The sequence below is a fragment of the Sceloporus occidentalis genome, unplaced genomic scaffold (assembly GCF_023333645.1).
Source record: "Sceloporus occidentalis isolate IW3139 unplaced genomic scaffold, rSceOcc1.0.p SCAF_38, whole genome shotgun sequence".
In the NCBI taxonomy this organism is placed as follows: Eukaryota; Metazoa; Chordata; class Lepidosauria; order Squamata; family Phrynosomatidae; genus Sceloporus; species Sceloporus occidentalis.
This window is the reverse complement of record NW_028317018.1, coordinates 4,837,675-4,854,438: the sequence shown is the minus strand read 5'-3', so window position 1 is coordinate 4,854,438 and position 16,764 is coordinate 4,837,675. Positions and strand designations below refer to the sequence as shown.

The window sequence follows — 16,764 nt, the reverse complement described above, 5'->3', positions numbered from 1 at the left end:
TTTTCCTATTTATTTCACTGTATCTCCTTTTTAACCTACACACTTTCAGTTTATTCGCCAATTTTTGTACTGTGGTTTTATTGTTTCCCCTCCTGTGGGATTGTTTGGTTTTACCTCCTGTAAGTTTCTTCTATCTTGTGGTTTCTTACTTGTTTCCCATGATTGTGCCTTGCTGTTACAGTAACTATGATGTGACGGATTTGCCATGCTCGGGAATGGTGATTACAGAATTCATTTTAGATTTATCTTACATTTATTCTCTAACATTCTCAAGCTTAAAATGGACCAGTCAATCAAAAATTTTAGCTTTGCTTTAAAGAATAGAGAGTAACTAGTAATAGAGAGCTGACTTTGTTTTAAAGATAATTAATTATAGATACATTATGAACTTGTGACAAAACCATTGTTAGTGTTTCCATGTGTGCTTCAGCTCATTTCACTTTCTTTCTCCCATTCTTCAAAGTCACATAAGATGTCATCCAGTCAAATGGTATAGGTAGATGGCAGCAGCCACAGGGAGTGTGGTGTAGTTTCGTGCTGTTTTTTTTAAATATTAGAAACAATTAAACATAAACACGATCGTCATCTTTTATGTAACACCAACAAATCTCTATGAGATGACCAAAAACATTGAGGGTTATGTTAAAAACCAATTATGGTGCAAATCTTTAAAATCGATCAACATTGCCACAAATGGAGTACTTCTGCTGACAAATCGATTGGTTGCTTTGTAGCAATGTTTTAAGTTGGTCATAGCAACAGATTGCTCTTTATACAAAGCTCCATTGTGAGTGATCTAGAACTATTTTTATGGTAAATAGTAAGCTTTTTTTTTAATTAATATCATATTGTTAAAAAGGCTGTGCTGATTAACATGAAGTTTACTTTACATTACAGGCCACTTTAATGTTGAACTTGGCAAGGTCTGTTGCAGCAAAAGTCTGCCAAGTTCCACTTATATTTAGGTGGGCTTTCTGGAGCACATTACTGAATACCTGAGTTGTTAATTGTAGCATTTTCAGCCTACAGTTATATAAAGGGTATTTATTGAAATGACTTATCAGTAATGCATAAAAACATCCTAAAAATCTAACATGGTTTTATAGTAGGACATGTTTGCATGAGTCTGTTTTGATTTTTGATTCTGTATAAGTGTGGTATATTTATTTAAATCCTTATTTATTTGTAAGGATACAACTTAGGTTACATACAGAGACAACACCAGACACTCTCTGATGGCCTGTCCGTTAGTAGGACCGTAGCAAAGAATAAGAGGCCGTCCATTTAGATTTAAAGAAGTACATTTTCACCTAAAGCTGTAAACCCGGTATAAAGATGTGGAATTTACTACCTACAGTGACAGTGCTATCAAATTCAACTGATGCACCCTGCACCCTGAACTGTTGTATATCCCAGTCTCATATTTAGCATTGTGAAAGATAAGTAACATATAAAAGATGCCCTGCAAACTTTGTGTGAGACATTGACATGGACATTTCTGGGTAATATGCAGAACCTGGGTAATTCAACTGATGCCTTTAATGAAAATGCATCTTATTCAAGCCTGGTAGTATATTGTATGTCCTGACTGAGGACAAATATTAGGACAATTTAACTTCTCTAGTTCTTGTCCTACCACATAGAACCCAAGTGAGCATTTTAAACGGATTCCAGGGTCATCTCATTTGGAAAGCTGTAAGCAAGATTTTCTGTGTTAGGCAGTCAGCTTAACATTTTTTTTCTACAGATAAAATAATCTAATTCAATAGAAAAATAGTATTGAATATGTTATACTGCACGATACACGCAGGATTTCAAAACACATGGATAAATCACTCTTGTTTATTTTATTTGTTTCCTTTAACAACAAAAAACAGAGGGTTCAATGTATTTGGCAAAGTTTAATGAAGCCAAAGACTGGAATGTGCAGTTTCAAATATTACAGTTTAAGGAACATACATGTTATAATAGGACTCTATTCATATTAAAAACATGCCCGATTACACTAAGCTTCTTATATAGAATTTATGCTTTACAACCATGGCTTTCATACAGATTTTATCATCTAGAGAAAAGGAAACCTTCATAGAGGTCCACAGCATGCAGTAAATCAAATAGTTGTGGTAACATTGGTATAAAGCAGAACAACTCTTTGGTTTATGTGTTTCAGAAACATGAATGGTCTCTTTAAACCATGCCAGGCTTGCGTATTTGTTTAAAATAAACCTTTGCTAAATAATTCAATTGCAATGGGAACCTAATGGAGACACAGTTGCGGCTCATTTAGTGAGATTGTTGGAATTAAGTATGCCTTTTCTTTATTAAATTAAAAGAATACGTAACAGTCTGTTCATTTACCATCTACCTTTTTAAAATGCATTTAATATATTACATTAATAGAGCACCAACAGATTCTGTAGCACTATTACAATACTGGGGAAACACAAAATTAACAAATATATTAAAACTGACAATATACAAACAATTATATCAATATACAAACTAACATGAATGCAAATTAAAGGGACACTTCAGCCATCCTATGCACTTTAATGGGGGAATCACCCTGAAGGCATTGTGTCTTCCCACTGATTTCTGTGGAAGTACTTTCCTGCCACTGATTGATGGCTTCTAGCAGCCAGTCAGTGGCAAGTAATGTCAGACCACGGAAGAAAAAAAATCTGTGTACGGTATTCTTTTTTGAATAATGCAGTTTAAGATACGTACAGAGTCCTTTAATATGCATTCTTTTATAGCAGAGGTGTCAGGGACTGTCCCTTTAAGACGTACAGGTACAGAGGAAAAAGATGGCCCTGCTCTTTCACCCTTTTGAATTCACTTTTTTCTGATGACTGAGCTAGTGCACTCTCAGCAGATTGAGGGCCTTTAGTTCATTGGATAGTTATGACAGTGATATGGACTTGGTCTTATCAACCTGGTTTCAAGACCATCTTAATTCCTTGTCAAGCACAGTGGTGGTTAATGTGTTTACATTATAGTTCCAGACATTTTATTTATTTATTTAGACATTTTTCTTATTAGTCATCAGAATCTAGTGGTTGTAGGTTTTATGGATCTCTTGTGTAGAGTTAGGTGTCTTTTTCAACCTGTTAAAACATTTTTCACATGTAGAAATAGCTAAGACGTGGATTTATTCACCAGTGTGTAACTTCTAAATGCCCTGTGTAGTATCGCATTGTTTCAGATTATCTGCTGTGGATTCAGCTTCGTTTTGAGTGCAGTCCTTCCCTTGGAGCTGTGTTATCAATAAAGTGTTAATGGCCTGTGCACTTCTCAGACAGTGTTACGTAACGCAAGATAAAAACACCCCAAAATAATAGTTAAGTGCAACTTTATCTTGTCTGCAATGTTTCGCTTTGGCTCCATTCTGTCAAGTGTCCTTGGAAATATTGGAATGGACATGTATTTGAGGATCTATGGAAACTCGCTCTGTTTTGGATCAGGACTGAACCAGTATCATGGTGCATTATTCTGAAGGTCAGAGGCAGGCTAGTAAATTTAAGCCCAAACGTACAGCCCAGATATATATATGAATAAAAACACATGCTTTGCACAGTAACCTTACTACAAATTCAGTGTGTTCTGGCCAGTTCTGTTCAACAGCCTGGCTGTGCATGACCTGCACCTTGAACTGTTGTATATCCCAGTCTCATATTTAGCATTGTGAAAGGTAAGTAACTGCAAACCTTGTGTGAGACATTAACATGGACGTTTCTGGGTAATGTGCAGAACCTGTTCACGCAAGGACTGTTGGTAATCCTATTTAGCAGCCAAGAAATCTTAATGCATAAAATGAACCTAAAGGGACTTTAATGCATATGAGGTCCCTTTAAATTGGTGATGTCTCCCTTGCAAATATTTCAGGGAATTCTGCAGAACCCCCCCCCCCCATATCCATTTGCCTCATTCCCTACCTCATGGCTACTTGTCTTGGAGATGTGTTGGGCCGAACACATCTCTTGACACGTATTTACTTACCACCGAGGGGCTAGTATAATGAGCAGTGAGTGTGCTAAGTAATTTCAGTGGCTGTATCAAAAGTGGCCAGTGAATATAAAGTATATAAAAGTAAATGAAGTGAATAAAGACCCCATGTACAAGCTAGGGGAATATATTTTATGTTAAAAAATAAAGCTGGATAACGATGTATAATTGCGTAAAGGCTCGCCTAATAGTGTAATAAACAGGAATAATGATTCATTTAAATAAAAATAATATATAACAAATAAAATTGTATCAATACAAAAATATTCCAAAAATACAAGATAAGAATTTTTTTTATTTAAATATAACATTCAAACATATAAATACAATTCATGGATCCCTCGCTACCAATATCCATAAATGTGGATCTGTCTTATTGGTTAAATAGAATAGTCCTCAGCAGGGCCGGCCCGACAATGGAGCCGAGAGGGGCAAGTGCTCCAGGCGGCACTTTGCCGCCCCAAGCCCTTTTTTATTTTTTTAAGCAAAAGAGAGAGAAAGGGGCGCCGAGTGGTTTTCGCTTACCAAGCTGTCAGTACCCGCTCGGCGCCCCTCTCTCTCTCCTCTGCGGCGAGTCTTCCTGTTCGGTCTCGGTGCCGGCTTGTAATGCTGAGTGCCGGAAGATTTCCGGCGCTCAGCATTACAAGCCGGCACCGAGACCGAACAGGGAGACTCGCCGCAGGACTGCTGAAAGGTAAGTACAAGGGGGGGCGGCGGGGACGGAGGAAGGGTAGATAAGGGGGGGGGCGGCAGGGACGGAGGGAGAGGAAGGGTAGATAAGGGGGGGCGGCATTTTAAAATTCGCCCCAGGCGGCATTTTGCCTTGGGCCGGCCCTGGTCCTCAGTGATAATTAATTGCACAAATTCATATTAAAATGTATTTACGTGATATTTTAATAAAAATATCAAAATAAAATTATATTATGACACTTCATGATAAAAAAAACCCAAAACAATGTATATATTATCACTAACATAATTATCAAATCATCACAAGTAATTAATTGGGGGGGGGAAAGGGAACTTCAAATTGTAAATTCATGCCATCTGGTTGTTGTGTTTGTGTGGGAGTGGGAAGTGGGCAATACCATACCCAAGTAGCGATGGCATCTAAATTGTTTACAACATTAAATGAAAAAATATGGGATTGTATGGTGCATTGGTGGTTGAATGCAAAACCAAACAAACATTTAAATGTGAATGTGTCACTTTTTATGGGAGTGTACATCTTTTTATTCCAAGATCTTGTTTTTGGTGTGACCAGAACTTTTTTATTATTTTATATGTTGTCGCCATCACACCATATTTGTTGCACTGTTTTCAACACCATCATAAATCACCCCCTTTGTGTTACTTTTCGACTCCTATAAAATCAAGGTGGCTGGTGCATTATACATGTGTATGGTCCTGGTTTTAATCCTGGTCCATGTTCTGGAATAGGTGGATTGTATGTCCATTTGGGGTATTTAATAAATAACGCCGAAGCCTGTTCTCCATTTTTTTTCTCACGTTCTATTTCACAAACGCTTTAGAGTGGCTGATAATTAAGTCAGAATTACAATTGTTTGAAACAGTATCAATTTAATTCATCTTGTGTCTAGAATTTTATGTTAAGTAGTATTTTAAATGCAAAACTAAAAGTTACCCTTTAATATTTACTTATTCCTTTTCATATATTTTATAGTGCTGGGAAGATTAGGCTGTTATTTGCTACAGTGTGTGCATAGGCGCGTTATATATTTCACTTAAGCCCCATTTTATTTCCCCCATGGCTTTAAATTTGTCAAATTGCACATGTATAATATGTGACTGCCTTTAGATTTTATGGAATCTTGCATCTTCATGCTAACAGGCTGGGCTTATTTCTATAAATAACTGCAGAAAAATGTGGGTCATGTTGGTATTCCAAGTATTTATAGCAGTTTAAGTGAAGCTATATTAGTATGTGCATATTTTTGGATTTAATACAAATACGTTTGTATTTTTGGGGATGGAGTGGGGATTTAGGCATGCGCCCTATACTGTTATACATGTTTGGTTTTTGGCTGTATTTGTTTGCAGATACCAACTAACATGTTGCATGTATACCTAGTATGTAGTAAAATGTTTTACATTTGGTGCTGAATTCATATTTGTAGTACTAAGTTCAGTTTCTGTTATGCTAAATCGGATAAATCCAGACAACGCGAGAGAGTGAAGGGAGGCTGTGGTCAGAAAATTCACTTCCGATTGAATTGAACTAGACTTGGATTAAGGTAATGGATCTCTTTAGGGGCAAACTTAAGTGAAAGTTATTGTGCTTGAATTAGGTTATTCAAGGACAGGACATACATATTATACAGGGTAGAATGCAGAAGCGGCACATAATAAATACGTCGGCAGCTTTACCAAGTATATACAGGCATATATTTGTGTACAGTATTTAATAGAAATACCACCGGTAAGGAAAACCATGTTCACTGGAGCTGGCTGTAAATCAGGAAATGCCTACTGTCTACAATATTACATCAGTTAGTAGCGATACTATGAAATACAATACTATAAAATATCTGTGGAAATAAGGTTATCTGTTATATTAAGGATTTGTTTATGCTTTGATGGAATGCAAGTTATGAAGCAAAAAGAAAAACATATAATGAACCTAAATGTAGGTTCAAATCCGGGGTTAATAAATGAGTACCATTCATTGGGTAATAATAATGACTATTATTCTGCTGCCCAATCAGTTAATTCCGAGAGTGCACTAAAAAGCACTTTGAGTCCCACTGGGAGAAAGGCACTATATAAATACTAGGTGTTATGTTATGTGTTTAACCACGCAGAATTTGTTAACAGTGCACACTAGGTGGGGCTCATGAGCAGTCACGAAACGCTTGATATTAACCCCTTTACGACAATTGACGTGCCAGACACGCCACGAAAAAACATCCAGTTGGCGACAACTGACACGCCTGCCACATCATGACTTTAAACTCTACAATCACTTTCTTCACCCAAACAGTGTTGATGTAATGCCTCGATGTTGAGGCATTCAATAACACTGAGATCGGCAGAAGGGGCCCTGTGTTGCCCCTCCCCTATATTGTATGGCGACAGAGGCATGATTTAAAAGCGCTTAGGAGGCGATCAACGATTGCCTCCTGAACTTAAACGGTGTAGCTGAAATGTCTCGATAGCAAGAAAACTCACCCCAGGAGGTACTGTGAGTGCTCTGGAGAGCGGTCATAAGCACCACTGCGAAATATTTTGCCTCAAAAATTTTAAGTTTCCAAGAGGACCTCTCCAGAACCTCCTGGGAATTCTGGGCTTCTCCTGCAGATTGAATACAGGTACTGTATCTTATCACAATATAATTACTAAAATAAATGAAAAAATAAGAACAGATGTCCAAATTCCAAAGAAATGCACACCTCGCAAAGGTGGCCTTTTACCTCTCACATAACTTGATAGACCCAAATAGGATATACCACAAAATAACCATATTTGGAAAGTTTGACAAAGGCTCGTGGCAAAATTAGTGCATGGAAAGAGTTAAAATATCAGCATTTGAAATAGCCTGGGGTGTCTAGTTTTCAAATATATATGGTTTAATGGGGATACATTGAAATGACCGGCTTCAAAGATGTCCCAAATAGGATATGTGGCGAAATGACCATAATTGAAAAAAAAAGAGTTTTGAAACCATTGGATATTATTTAGCATAATTTTTCACTAGCTTTTGTAGATGAGTAAAAAGTAATTTTTTCTCAATTTCCCCAATATAATTGTACTTTTTTTTTCATAGTAAATTATAAGATACAATCAACATAATGACATCCAAAGAAAGCACAGCAGAAACGATAAAACAGCCATTTTCACGAAGGGTACAAACATCAGCCATTGTCTGACATATATTGACATATAGAAAAACACTACAATACCAAAATGGCTTTGGTTAATGTACAGTACACTGGAGTCATTAAAGATGCCACTGCAGGCCATTAAGGAGATCCAGATTAACCAGAAATTAGTTTTATGCTCCATAATACAAGTCTGTATTCTTGTTAGCTTGTAAGGGGTCCATGATAAACAATTAGGCAGTTTATAGGAATCTGTTTTTATGAAGCATGCGTTGTATAAATAGTAAGGGGGCTTGCTAATATATTTTTCAGATGGGATCTGTTTATCAGATTATGCATACTGCAATGTAATTCTTCCGAAGTGGTTTCCTGTAATATATCCAGTTTACCTTCAGTGATCTGGCATCTTTTCAGCGCTAAAGAAACAGAAGGTAAACAAAGCTGCCACTGCTTCAGACATAAACAGTTTAATTTCCTATAACCAATTTATTTGATCTTCATGTGTTTTAGACAACGTGTATTTCCAGTTCTGGGAATCAAAATTGATCACAATGAAGTGTAAGAGAAAACCGGGTTTGTTCTTTTAATGAGCAGATCAGTTTCTTAAATGAATGGCCATCTAGTTTAGTTCTAAAAGCTGTTTTGCTTGCTTGATATCCAAATGAATTGATGTAGCAATGTACTGTAACAGTGTTGATGTGGATGATCCTTAATGAGTCTTACCTTTAGAAGCTTCACCTGTACCTCCATGCTTCAAGTCAGATTCTAATGCTCAGCCGCTGGCTTCTCCCATTCTGTTGGGCTCCTATAGTGATTTAAGTAGGCAGTCCACTAACATTTTGACTGTGCTTCATATGGGGCCAAATGTTCACGGAAATCTGGGTTAAAGCCACGTAGAAATATGGGTTTAAATACAGTGGGGAGATTGTAAGCACTAAGAATGGATCAGATATGTTTTTTTGGCTGGTATAAGAACACAATTTTAAAAAGGAATAGTGATTGATCTGGGATTAATTTGAGAGACATTGGTTTAAACCATATGCATACGTATAACTCTGTAGTCTGTACCATTGAACAAAGTGTTAGAATTGGACACTACTACCCAAGGCAGTTTTATGTCTACTGTATATATGGTTATTGAACAGCGGCCTTACCAGAAACCCAATAAAATGTAGCAGTGCTTAAATTATATCTGAGGCATTTTTAACTAAAATCATCTTTAAGTCATAAAGACCAACATTAAAAATGATCTCTTATGTCTTTTCAGGCCTCTGAACTGTAATTCTATAGTATGGCTGGATCTGCCAGGGATCATAATGTTCCTGTACGAAGACAAAACCATCAACTTCGTCACACGTTAAGTCCAGAGAATCTTCAGAGCTTGGCTTCCCAGAACACAATGGCAGAGAATTTACATTTTCAGAGAGCTAACAGCGATACTGACTTGGTGACCTCTGATAGCCGTTCCAGTCTGACTGCAAGCATGTATGAATACATATTGGGCCATTCCCAGGAACTTATCATTTTTTGGGATATAAAGGAAGAAGTGGACCCAACTGATTGGATTGGACTTTATCACATAGGTAAGCACTTCAAAACACAGACAACTTCAGGATCTTTAAAACAGAAGGGTAAATGTACATAATCAATGTACATCACATTAATCCCTAAATCAGTCTGTTTTAAAACAATGTGAAGCTGTTAAGCATTACCGTGGATGCATTTAGGGCTTTCAGAAACATCTGTTACTCGCGCAGTGTAACAGGAGGGGTCTTAAATGCAGAGGTAGGATGAGCATTTCTTCAGAATTATTTGAGTTGCTAGGAATACAGAAATTCAATATACAAGGTTGCCCTGCCAGTAAAGGCAGTATTCAGGGCATTGAGCGGTAGGGGTTAGCACTTTATCCAGTGCATGAAATTTTTTGTAACTGGGTTAGGACAGCAGGATATACCAGTAATTTTCTTCCTTTCTTTTTGATCTATCCATAGCCATGTACAGAAACATTTCTGATGGAGTTAAAAGTATCCCTATTCCTGTGTCATAAATAGATTCATTTATATAGATGCATGAATATCTTGTCTCGTGATTATCTTATTTATAATATTTACATCAATTTGGGATTTGTCCAGTGAACCTGCAAGTCTGTGAAAAATTGCGAAAGCAGTGGGAAATTTGGTGCTATGAATTAAAAGAAGATTGAAAAATGGTAACATTAAATAAAGGAATAAGGGATGGAGAGATTACTTTGAAGACTATGCTTATCTTGGAAATGTTTCTGCAAATGCCCATTGGTTCAAGTAAATGTTAGAACACAGACCAATTTTCCTAGATGTTCTTAAACTTGCAGTATATGTTCTAGTAACTATTAAACCCATCAGAGGCTGTTCCTTTAAACCTATTCCATAATGTTCTCTGCTGTAAATCCTCAAGCACAGAGCAAAGTTCCCACAGGCAGGGTTTCCTTCATACACCCTGGGAAATGACCCGTCCCCACACTCTTTCCTGTGATATTCTTTCCAACTAAGCTTTTATAGGTCTGTAGAGGAAAAATTATTTGATTAAAGGAAATCCAACATATAAAACAAAGTCTAGCGGATATAGTCTGCTCAAATTGCAAGAAAGAGAAAAGTTTCATTTTACAGTCATGTGAAAAAGAGAGTGCACCCTCTTTGAATTCTATGGTTTTACATATCAGGACAAAATAACAATCATCTGTTCCTTAGCGCTCTAAAAATTAGGTAAATACAACCTCAGATGAGTAACACATGACATATTACACTGTGTCATGAGCCATATTTTATCTGGTTATTATAATGCTTATTAGCAAACTTTGCAAGTACTTTTGAATGTACTATTCAACTAGTTAAAAAAACATTACCATAAGGAGAAGCTGCAGCTCCAGAGCTGCAGTGCAGAAAAGTTCTCCCATAGAAATTAATGGGAAGGCTTTACACATACACAGGGGTCTAAACAAACCCCTGCAAGCAGCATTCAGCAGAGCCAGCGCTGGATCTGACTTGAGGTGACTACATCATGTGCAGCGGGATGCATTTGGCTAGGGATGGAAAAAGGGGCAAATGTATTTGGGGGAGATTTCATCTTTTATTACATGCTCTGTTCCATATCCAAATCAGGATATCAATCTTCTTCAACCACACCCATGTAGTTTATGCCATAAACAGGACCATATTTTATATACACATTGCTCAGTAGCAACCAAATGTTCGGTAAGTCATGAGTCACCATGTCTTACGTGCATTTGTTGAAGAAACATGACGTGCCCTTTCTCATTGGATCTGTCACTTAAAAAGATTTTAGAATCATTCAAGGGGGACACTCCAGTTAACACTCCTGTAACACTCCAGATCCCTTATACCTGTATACATCATGCCAATCTTGTTATTAAAATGTCCTCTGTTACTTTTTGTGACGGCCCGGGGTTAATAAGTGCCGTCTATAACAGCTATTATGACCATCTGGGGTTAAATAATGCCGTGTCTGATCAAGTACCGTTTAATAATCAGGGGTTGTGATCAATGTTCCCTCTAATTTTTCTCTTGTCCAAAATTTTTTCCAGAGCCAAAATTTTGTGCGCATAATATGCTTCTGCAAATGTTACATTTAAATTGTTAGTCTATGTATTTGGTACAGCTCGCTCATGCACTACATTATAGTGTGATAATATAGTATTGGTTACACAACAGTATTAATGTCCACTTTGCTTTGTCACACAGTCCATATAAAGCGAAGTTGGTAGAACTGAAAAAATTCACATTGTAAGGGGGTGGAGCTATATATTTCCACCCTTTTTGACTCCACTTACATGGTCTATTTTAAAGGTGAAATTCTCGCTGCATAAGTAAATTATGAGCAAATCACGAGCGGAGGATCAAAAAAAAAACTGTTGTTAAAACTGCTTCTATCGTTGATAGGGGTACAGCATAACTGTTATCATTATATACTAAGGCAGACATTGACGGTGGTACAGAATAACACCTATCACTATATACTGAGGCACACATTGACTGGGGTACAGCATAACACCTATCACTATATACTGAGGCAAACGTTGACCGTGGTGCAGCATAACTGTTATCATTATATACTGAGGCAAACATTGATGGTGGTACAGCATAACACCTATTACTATATATTGAGACACGCACTGACAGTGGTAGAGCATAACACCTATCACTATATACTGAGGCACACATTGATGGTGGTATAGGATTACTGTTATTATTATATACTGAGGCAAACATTGATGGTGGTACAGCATAACACCTATCACTATATATTGAGACACGCACTGACAGTGGTAGAGCATAACACCTATCACTATATACTGAGGCACACATTGACAGTGGTACAGCATAACACCTATCACTATACATTGAGCCAGGCATTGACAATAATGCAGCATAACCCCTATCACTATATACTAAGCCAAACATTGATGTGGTATAGGCCTATAGTATATAGTAGGGATGCACTGAAAATTCAGCATTCACTTGACCAAAACCGAAAATGACCCCCCCACACCTTTAAAAACAAAAAAAAGTAACACACCAAAATTAGACACAAAAAATCATTAACAATATTAATATATATATATATATATATATTATTTTTTTTAACAGCAAACAATATAATAGCAAACATATATATATAACAGTAATCACACTGCTATCATGCCCAGGCAGCTAGTACATGCTGGAACCTGGGCATGATAGGAATCTGATTACAGCCTCCCTATGCCATGCTGTTCCTCCCCACTTACACATCCATGCTATCACACATACACACTCATTCACAAACATCCAGTTTAAACTACAGCATAACACCCATCACTCTCACACATTTACTAATCCACTCTCACTGAATGTTTTCCTACCTTTTCTCTGTCACTGTCACTTTTCCTCTTCCTCTTCGTTCTTCCTCCTCTTCTTCTTCTGTGTCCTGTCCCGGTGCAGTGTGTAAGGTGGTGGGCGTGGCTTCAGTGTTGTGCGCCGAGATATGACATCAAATCCCGACGCACAGCATCAGTTGCCGCGCGCATAGCAAGGGAGCAGGATCGGAGGACCTCCCGCTCCCATGATTGTCTTTAAGCCGGTTAGAGGGAGATCCTTGATCTCCCCAACCGAGCCTGCTCCTCTAGCGGCGGACATTACTGTCCGTCTCTGGAGGGATGCCGTGCGGACTGCCCCGCCCCCTGCAAGGTATGCTACTGGTTGTGCGCGCAATTTTTGGATATGTGCGCTTTCTCTAAAAGCTATGTGCGCGCACACAAGCGCACAGCTTAGAGGGAACAATGGTTGTGATTGTTATATGTGTGTGATTGTTTTATGTGCCTTTGTTCTCCCTTGTGTGCCGCCCCTGTCCATGCTCCACATGTCCTGCCCACAGACTTTAACCCCTCGTATCCTGGATGCCATCAGCCCGATTCGGGGAAGAAGCCTTCCATGGATGCCTGGTCGCCGGGACTTCTGGAGGAGCGGAAAATGACCAGCGCGGCTGCCGAACGTGCCACCGCTATCTCGCGTTAAGTCCAGGGGAAACTTTTAACTGTTGTCGCTCTGGGCCCCTTCGACCGATCACATCGCTTTTGGGACCAGATGTTCCTGGACCCCGAGCGCCCCCTCTGCACCCCGAGATCGCCGCCGCTCCTTCGGGATCAAGGAACATCCCGAGAACGACGACCAAAGTATACTGGCATTGCGTGGCTCGGTGGCCTAAGCGTGGCTCCGGACTGTCTGGGCAGGGCGGGAAGATTTGTCCTGATTTATGACCTTTTTATCACCTAACCTGTATATAAGCCTGTGTGTTTCCCAATAAAGTGTGTTATTTCCCTTTAAAATTAGTTTTGTCTAATGCTTCAGGGGCCCACTGGATCACTAGTTGTGAGGACAACTACGGCACTGTACTCAGCTACGCCTCGGCGGGCTGCGGTGCCGTGGCTCTAGAGTCATCCCTGTTCCACTAGTATCGGCTAGCGTTACAAGAGGTTAACCCTTTAGATCCCGGCAGGAAGCATCGCAGGATCAACGGGCATACCCAGCCGGGGTACAAGGTGTGCCCATGACATTTTTTTATTTATTTTTGTTGCCTTATTTGCCCTGGGCAAACTCATAAATGAAATGTCCAACAGTGCTCCTTATCTCATGTGCTGTGGTATGGAAGGGACTAAAGTACAGAAATAACTGGAGGCATTTGAGGAGGCATGGGCGAACAAATTGCTTAACATATGCGAACCTCAGTACAATGTTCTGTAAATGTAACCAAAACAACCCTCCCAGTGACCTGAGATATAGAGGTAAAAGCCGCTTCCCAGCAGCCCAAGTGGTTACTGATATATTAAACATTTAAGACAAGCTAGCATTATGGTGCTACTGAATAATGCACAGGATCACAAGCTGAATCAGTACAAAGCTACAAGAGATGTAAATCACCACACCTGATTTTATGAGGAATATAACATACTCTTTTGCATGCAAATATACAGATAATTAAAAAGATGACCAAATTAATTACCAGTTATATACAGTGAATAAAAATGAGGCTTTCCCACTGTATTTTAACCAAAGCATGGAAGTTTGCCTGCTATGCCAAGGCATCCCAATTGGGAAGGACACCTAACTTAAATACAGCGTTAGTTAATATAGAATGACTGGGCTTCAAAACCACCTAAATATTGGTGATAACAAAGCTGTTAGGCTTTGTATGCTTCACCCAAAAAAAAACCCTAATATGGAGCGCAAACCAAAAAGAAGGGACATACGAGAATGGTAAAGGATTTGTTATACTAACTATTCTGTATGATAATTGAGAAAGGGTGATTGTGTCACGTAAAAGATTTAACATTTTTTAAATAGAGCAGAATTCCAAGCTAATGTAGTATATAGCTCAAGGGGGTGTAATTAAACTATTTTTAACTTTCATTGTTATTTGACAATGAGGAACAGATAACAGGCTGAGATGCTGGACTCCAGGATGGAAGATGAGAAACCCAGGCATAGAGAGTGTAGAACAAGTATCTAGTTTGAAGGTAGAGGGAATGTCTGAGACTGACTCAATTCTTCGTTTATTGACAATACAGCAAAAGGTTACATCCAAGTACAGCATATTCATGTGCAATGGTCATACAGCTGTAGTCAATATACAGGTATAGTCTAACAAGTGTATATAACACATGGAACCGAGGTTACATACAAGAAGTATGAGTAAACAGTACATAGGTATACATGTCACACAATATAGTAACACAGTATAGTACAGTAACTGCATAGTTTACATTGTATAGTGTAAGCAAAGAGACATCGGCATACAGAGTAACCATAGACATTATTGCCTAACCAACGAAGATAGTCAGGGTGGGGACGTCTGGAGAAGACACAAGCTCCTTCGGGAACATCTGAGACTGGACCCTGTGGATTAATCAAAATCACTGCGGTCAGTTAAAGCTCATGGAACTTTTTTCTTGCCTTTTTGCTAAAAAGTTGAGAAGCAACAGCTTAATGACTTGCTTTGTCAGTGTCAGCTTTGTTAGTGGTCCTCCTAGCTAGTAGATTGTGTGCTGGTAGAACATTAGCCAAATTTACCAAAAAGAAATACTTAGCCAACTTTGGAGGATACCTCATTGGAACACTTTGGGCTTAGTCCAGGGTATGAAGTAATCCATTACTCCTAAACCACGAAGCCGATAGGATGACCAAATGTAGATCTGCCTTAAATCTTAATAAATCCTAATGAGTACAGTGACAAATTTGTTTTTGTCTGAATGTATGTGTTAGAGATACACCAATACTCCAATCCCACTGCAAGCACCTGACAATTCTCTTTAGGTGCTGATGTGCTGAAAGAGCTATCAGTTACTATTAAAATGCAAATGAGGCTGGGGAAAAAACTTTGGGCTGGATGACTATAACTAAATAGTATGTACAAATTGTGAAGCATGATGAGTGGCTGATCATATAGGTGTATGCAGATTTTCAATATTATTAAGATATATATTGTTTCAATTTGGGAGCCTGCACAGCAAAGGTCAGCTTTGTAATGTGTATGAGTCACTTCCTAGTTTCTTAAGTGATATATTATCAGCTGTAAGAAGCAGACCCTTCAGGAAATGAACTAAAATATCCTGGAATTCCATAGATTACGTCTTCGTTTGCACTTAAATCAGCAGACTGAAAGCAGGAAAGAATCATGGATCATCTTGGAAAATGTGGTCTTTCTCATGGTAGGGTATTGGAGTATGGCAGTTGCAAACCTGGTAAACTTCACATAAAACCATTTTGCCAGTAGATGCCGTATGAAGAACGTGTTTACAACCCCTGTACATATGCAGAAAAGTGTTATCCATTTGGGAACTTGGTTCAAAGCACCAGAAACACATATGTGGTGCTCATACGATTGGCTGTGCCTGTGTCACCGGCCTTGGTGGTGGAAAGTGGTGGAAGACAGTACCGCCAGCCATAGAAATGTGTTCTGTTACGTTTTAGAACTGTTATCAAGGGTGAGTAACCATCCCCACATGTGTATGAACGAAAATGTATTAATGATATAATGTCAGACCATTGTATATAACTGTGAATGGCCTTCGGAATGATGCAATACATCAAAACATACATGCCTGTTCTTTATGTTTTAGAGCTGCGTGAAATTTAAAAACTAGCTAAACATTATGGCGAAAAATATGCCTCGCTACCTCCTGTTTTCTAAAATTTCAGGTTTGCAGTAGGTATTTTAAAATCGGAGTAAGGTGTACGCATCACTTTGTAGGAAAGCTTGGATTATTAGAAATTGATTCAATTGATGATCAAAGCAATTTATGGTAACAGTAAATGTTTTGAAGTATTTTTTAAACGTTTAATTCTTACACTATATTGATTTCTATATCAGGTTTTTTGTTGGCAGGAGT

At 38.4% G+C, this 16,764-nt stretch overlaps 1 protein-coding gene across 1 annotated transcript in view; it reads left to right on the top strand.

Moving 5' to 3' along the window:
- The first annotated feature begins 9,135 nt into the window (after positions 1-9,135).
- The window catches only part of LOC149290648 (E3 ubiquitin-protein ligase HECW2-like), a 67,719-nt gene continuing 60,090 nt past the window's right edge, over positions 9,136-16,764 (top strand). The window contains exon 1 of the mRNA XM_089488384.1: positions 9,136-9,427. Within this exon, the coding sequence (XP_089344510.1) occupies positions 9,136-9,427 (292 nt within the window). The remainder of the gene's footprint in view (positions 9,428-16,764) is intronic.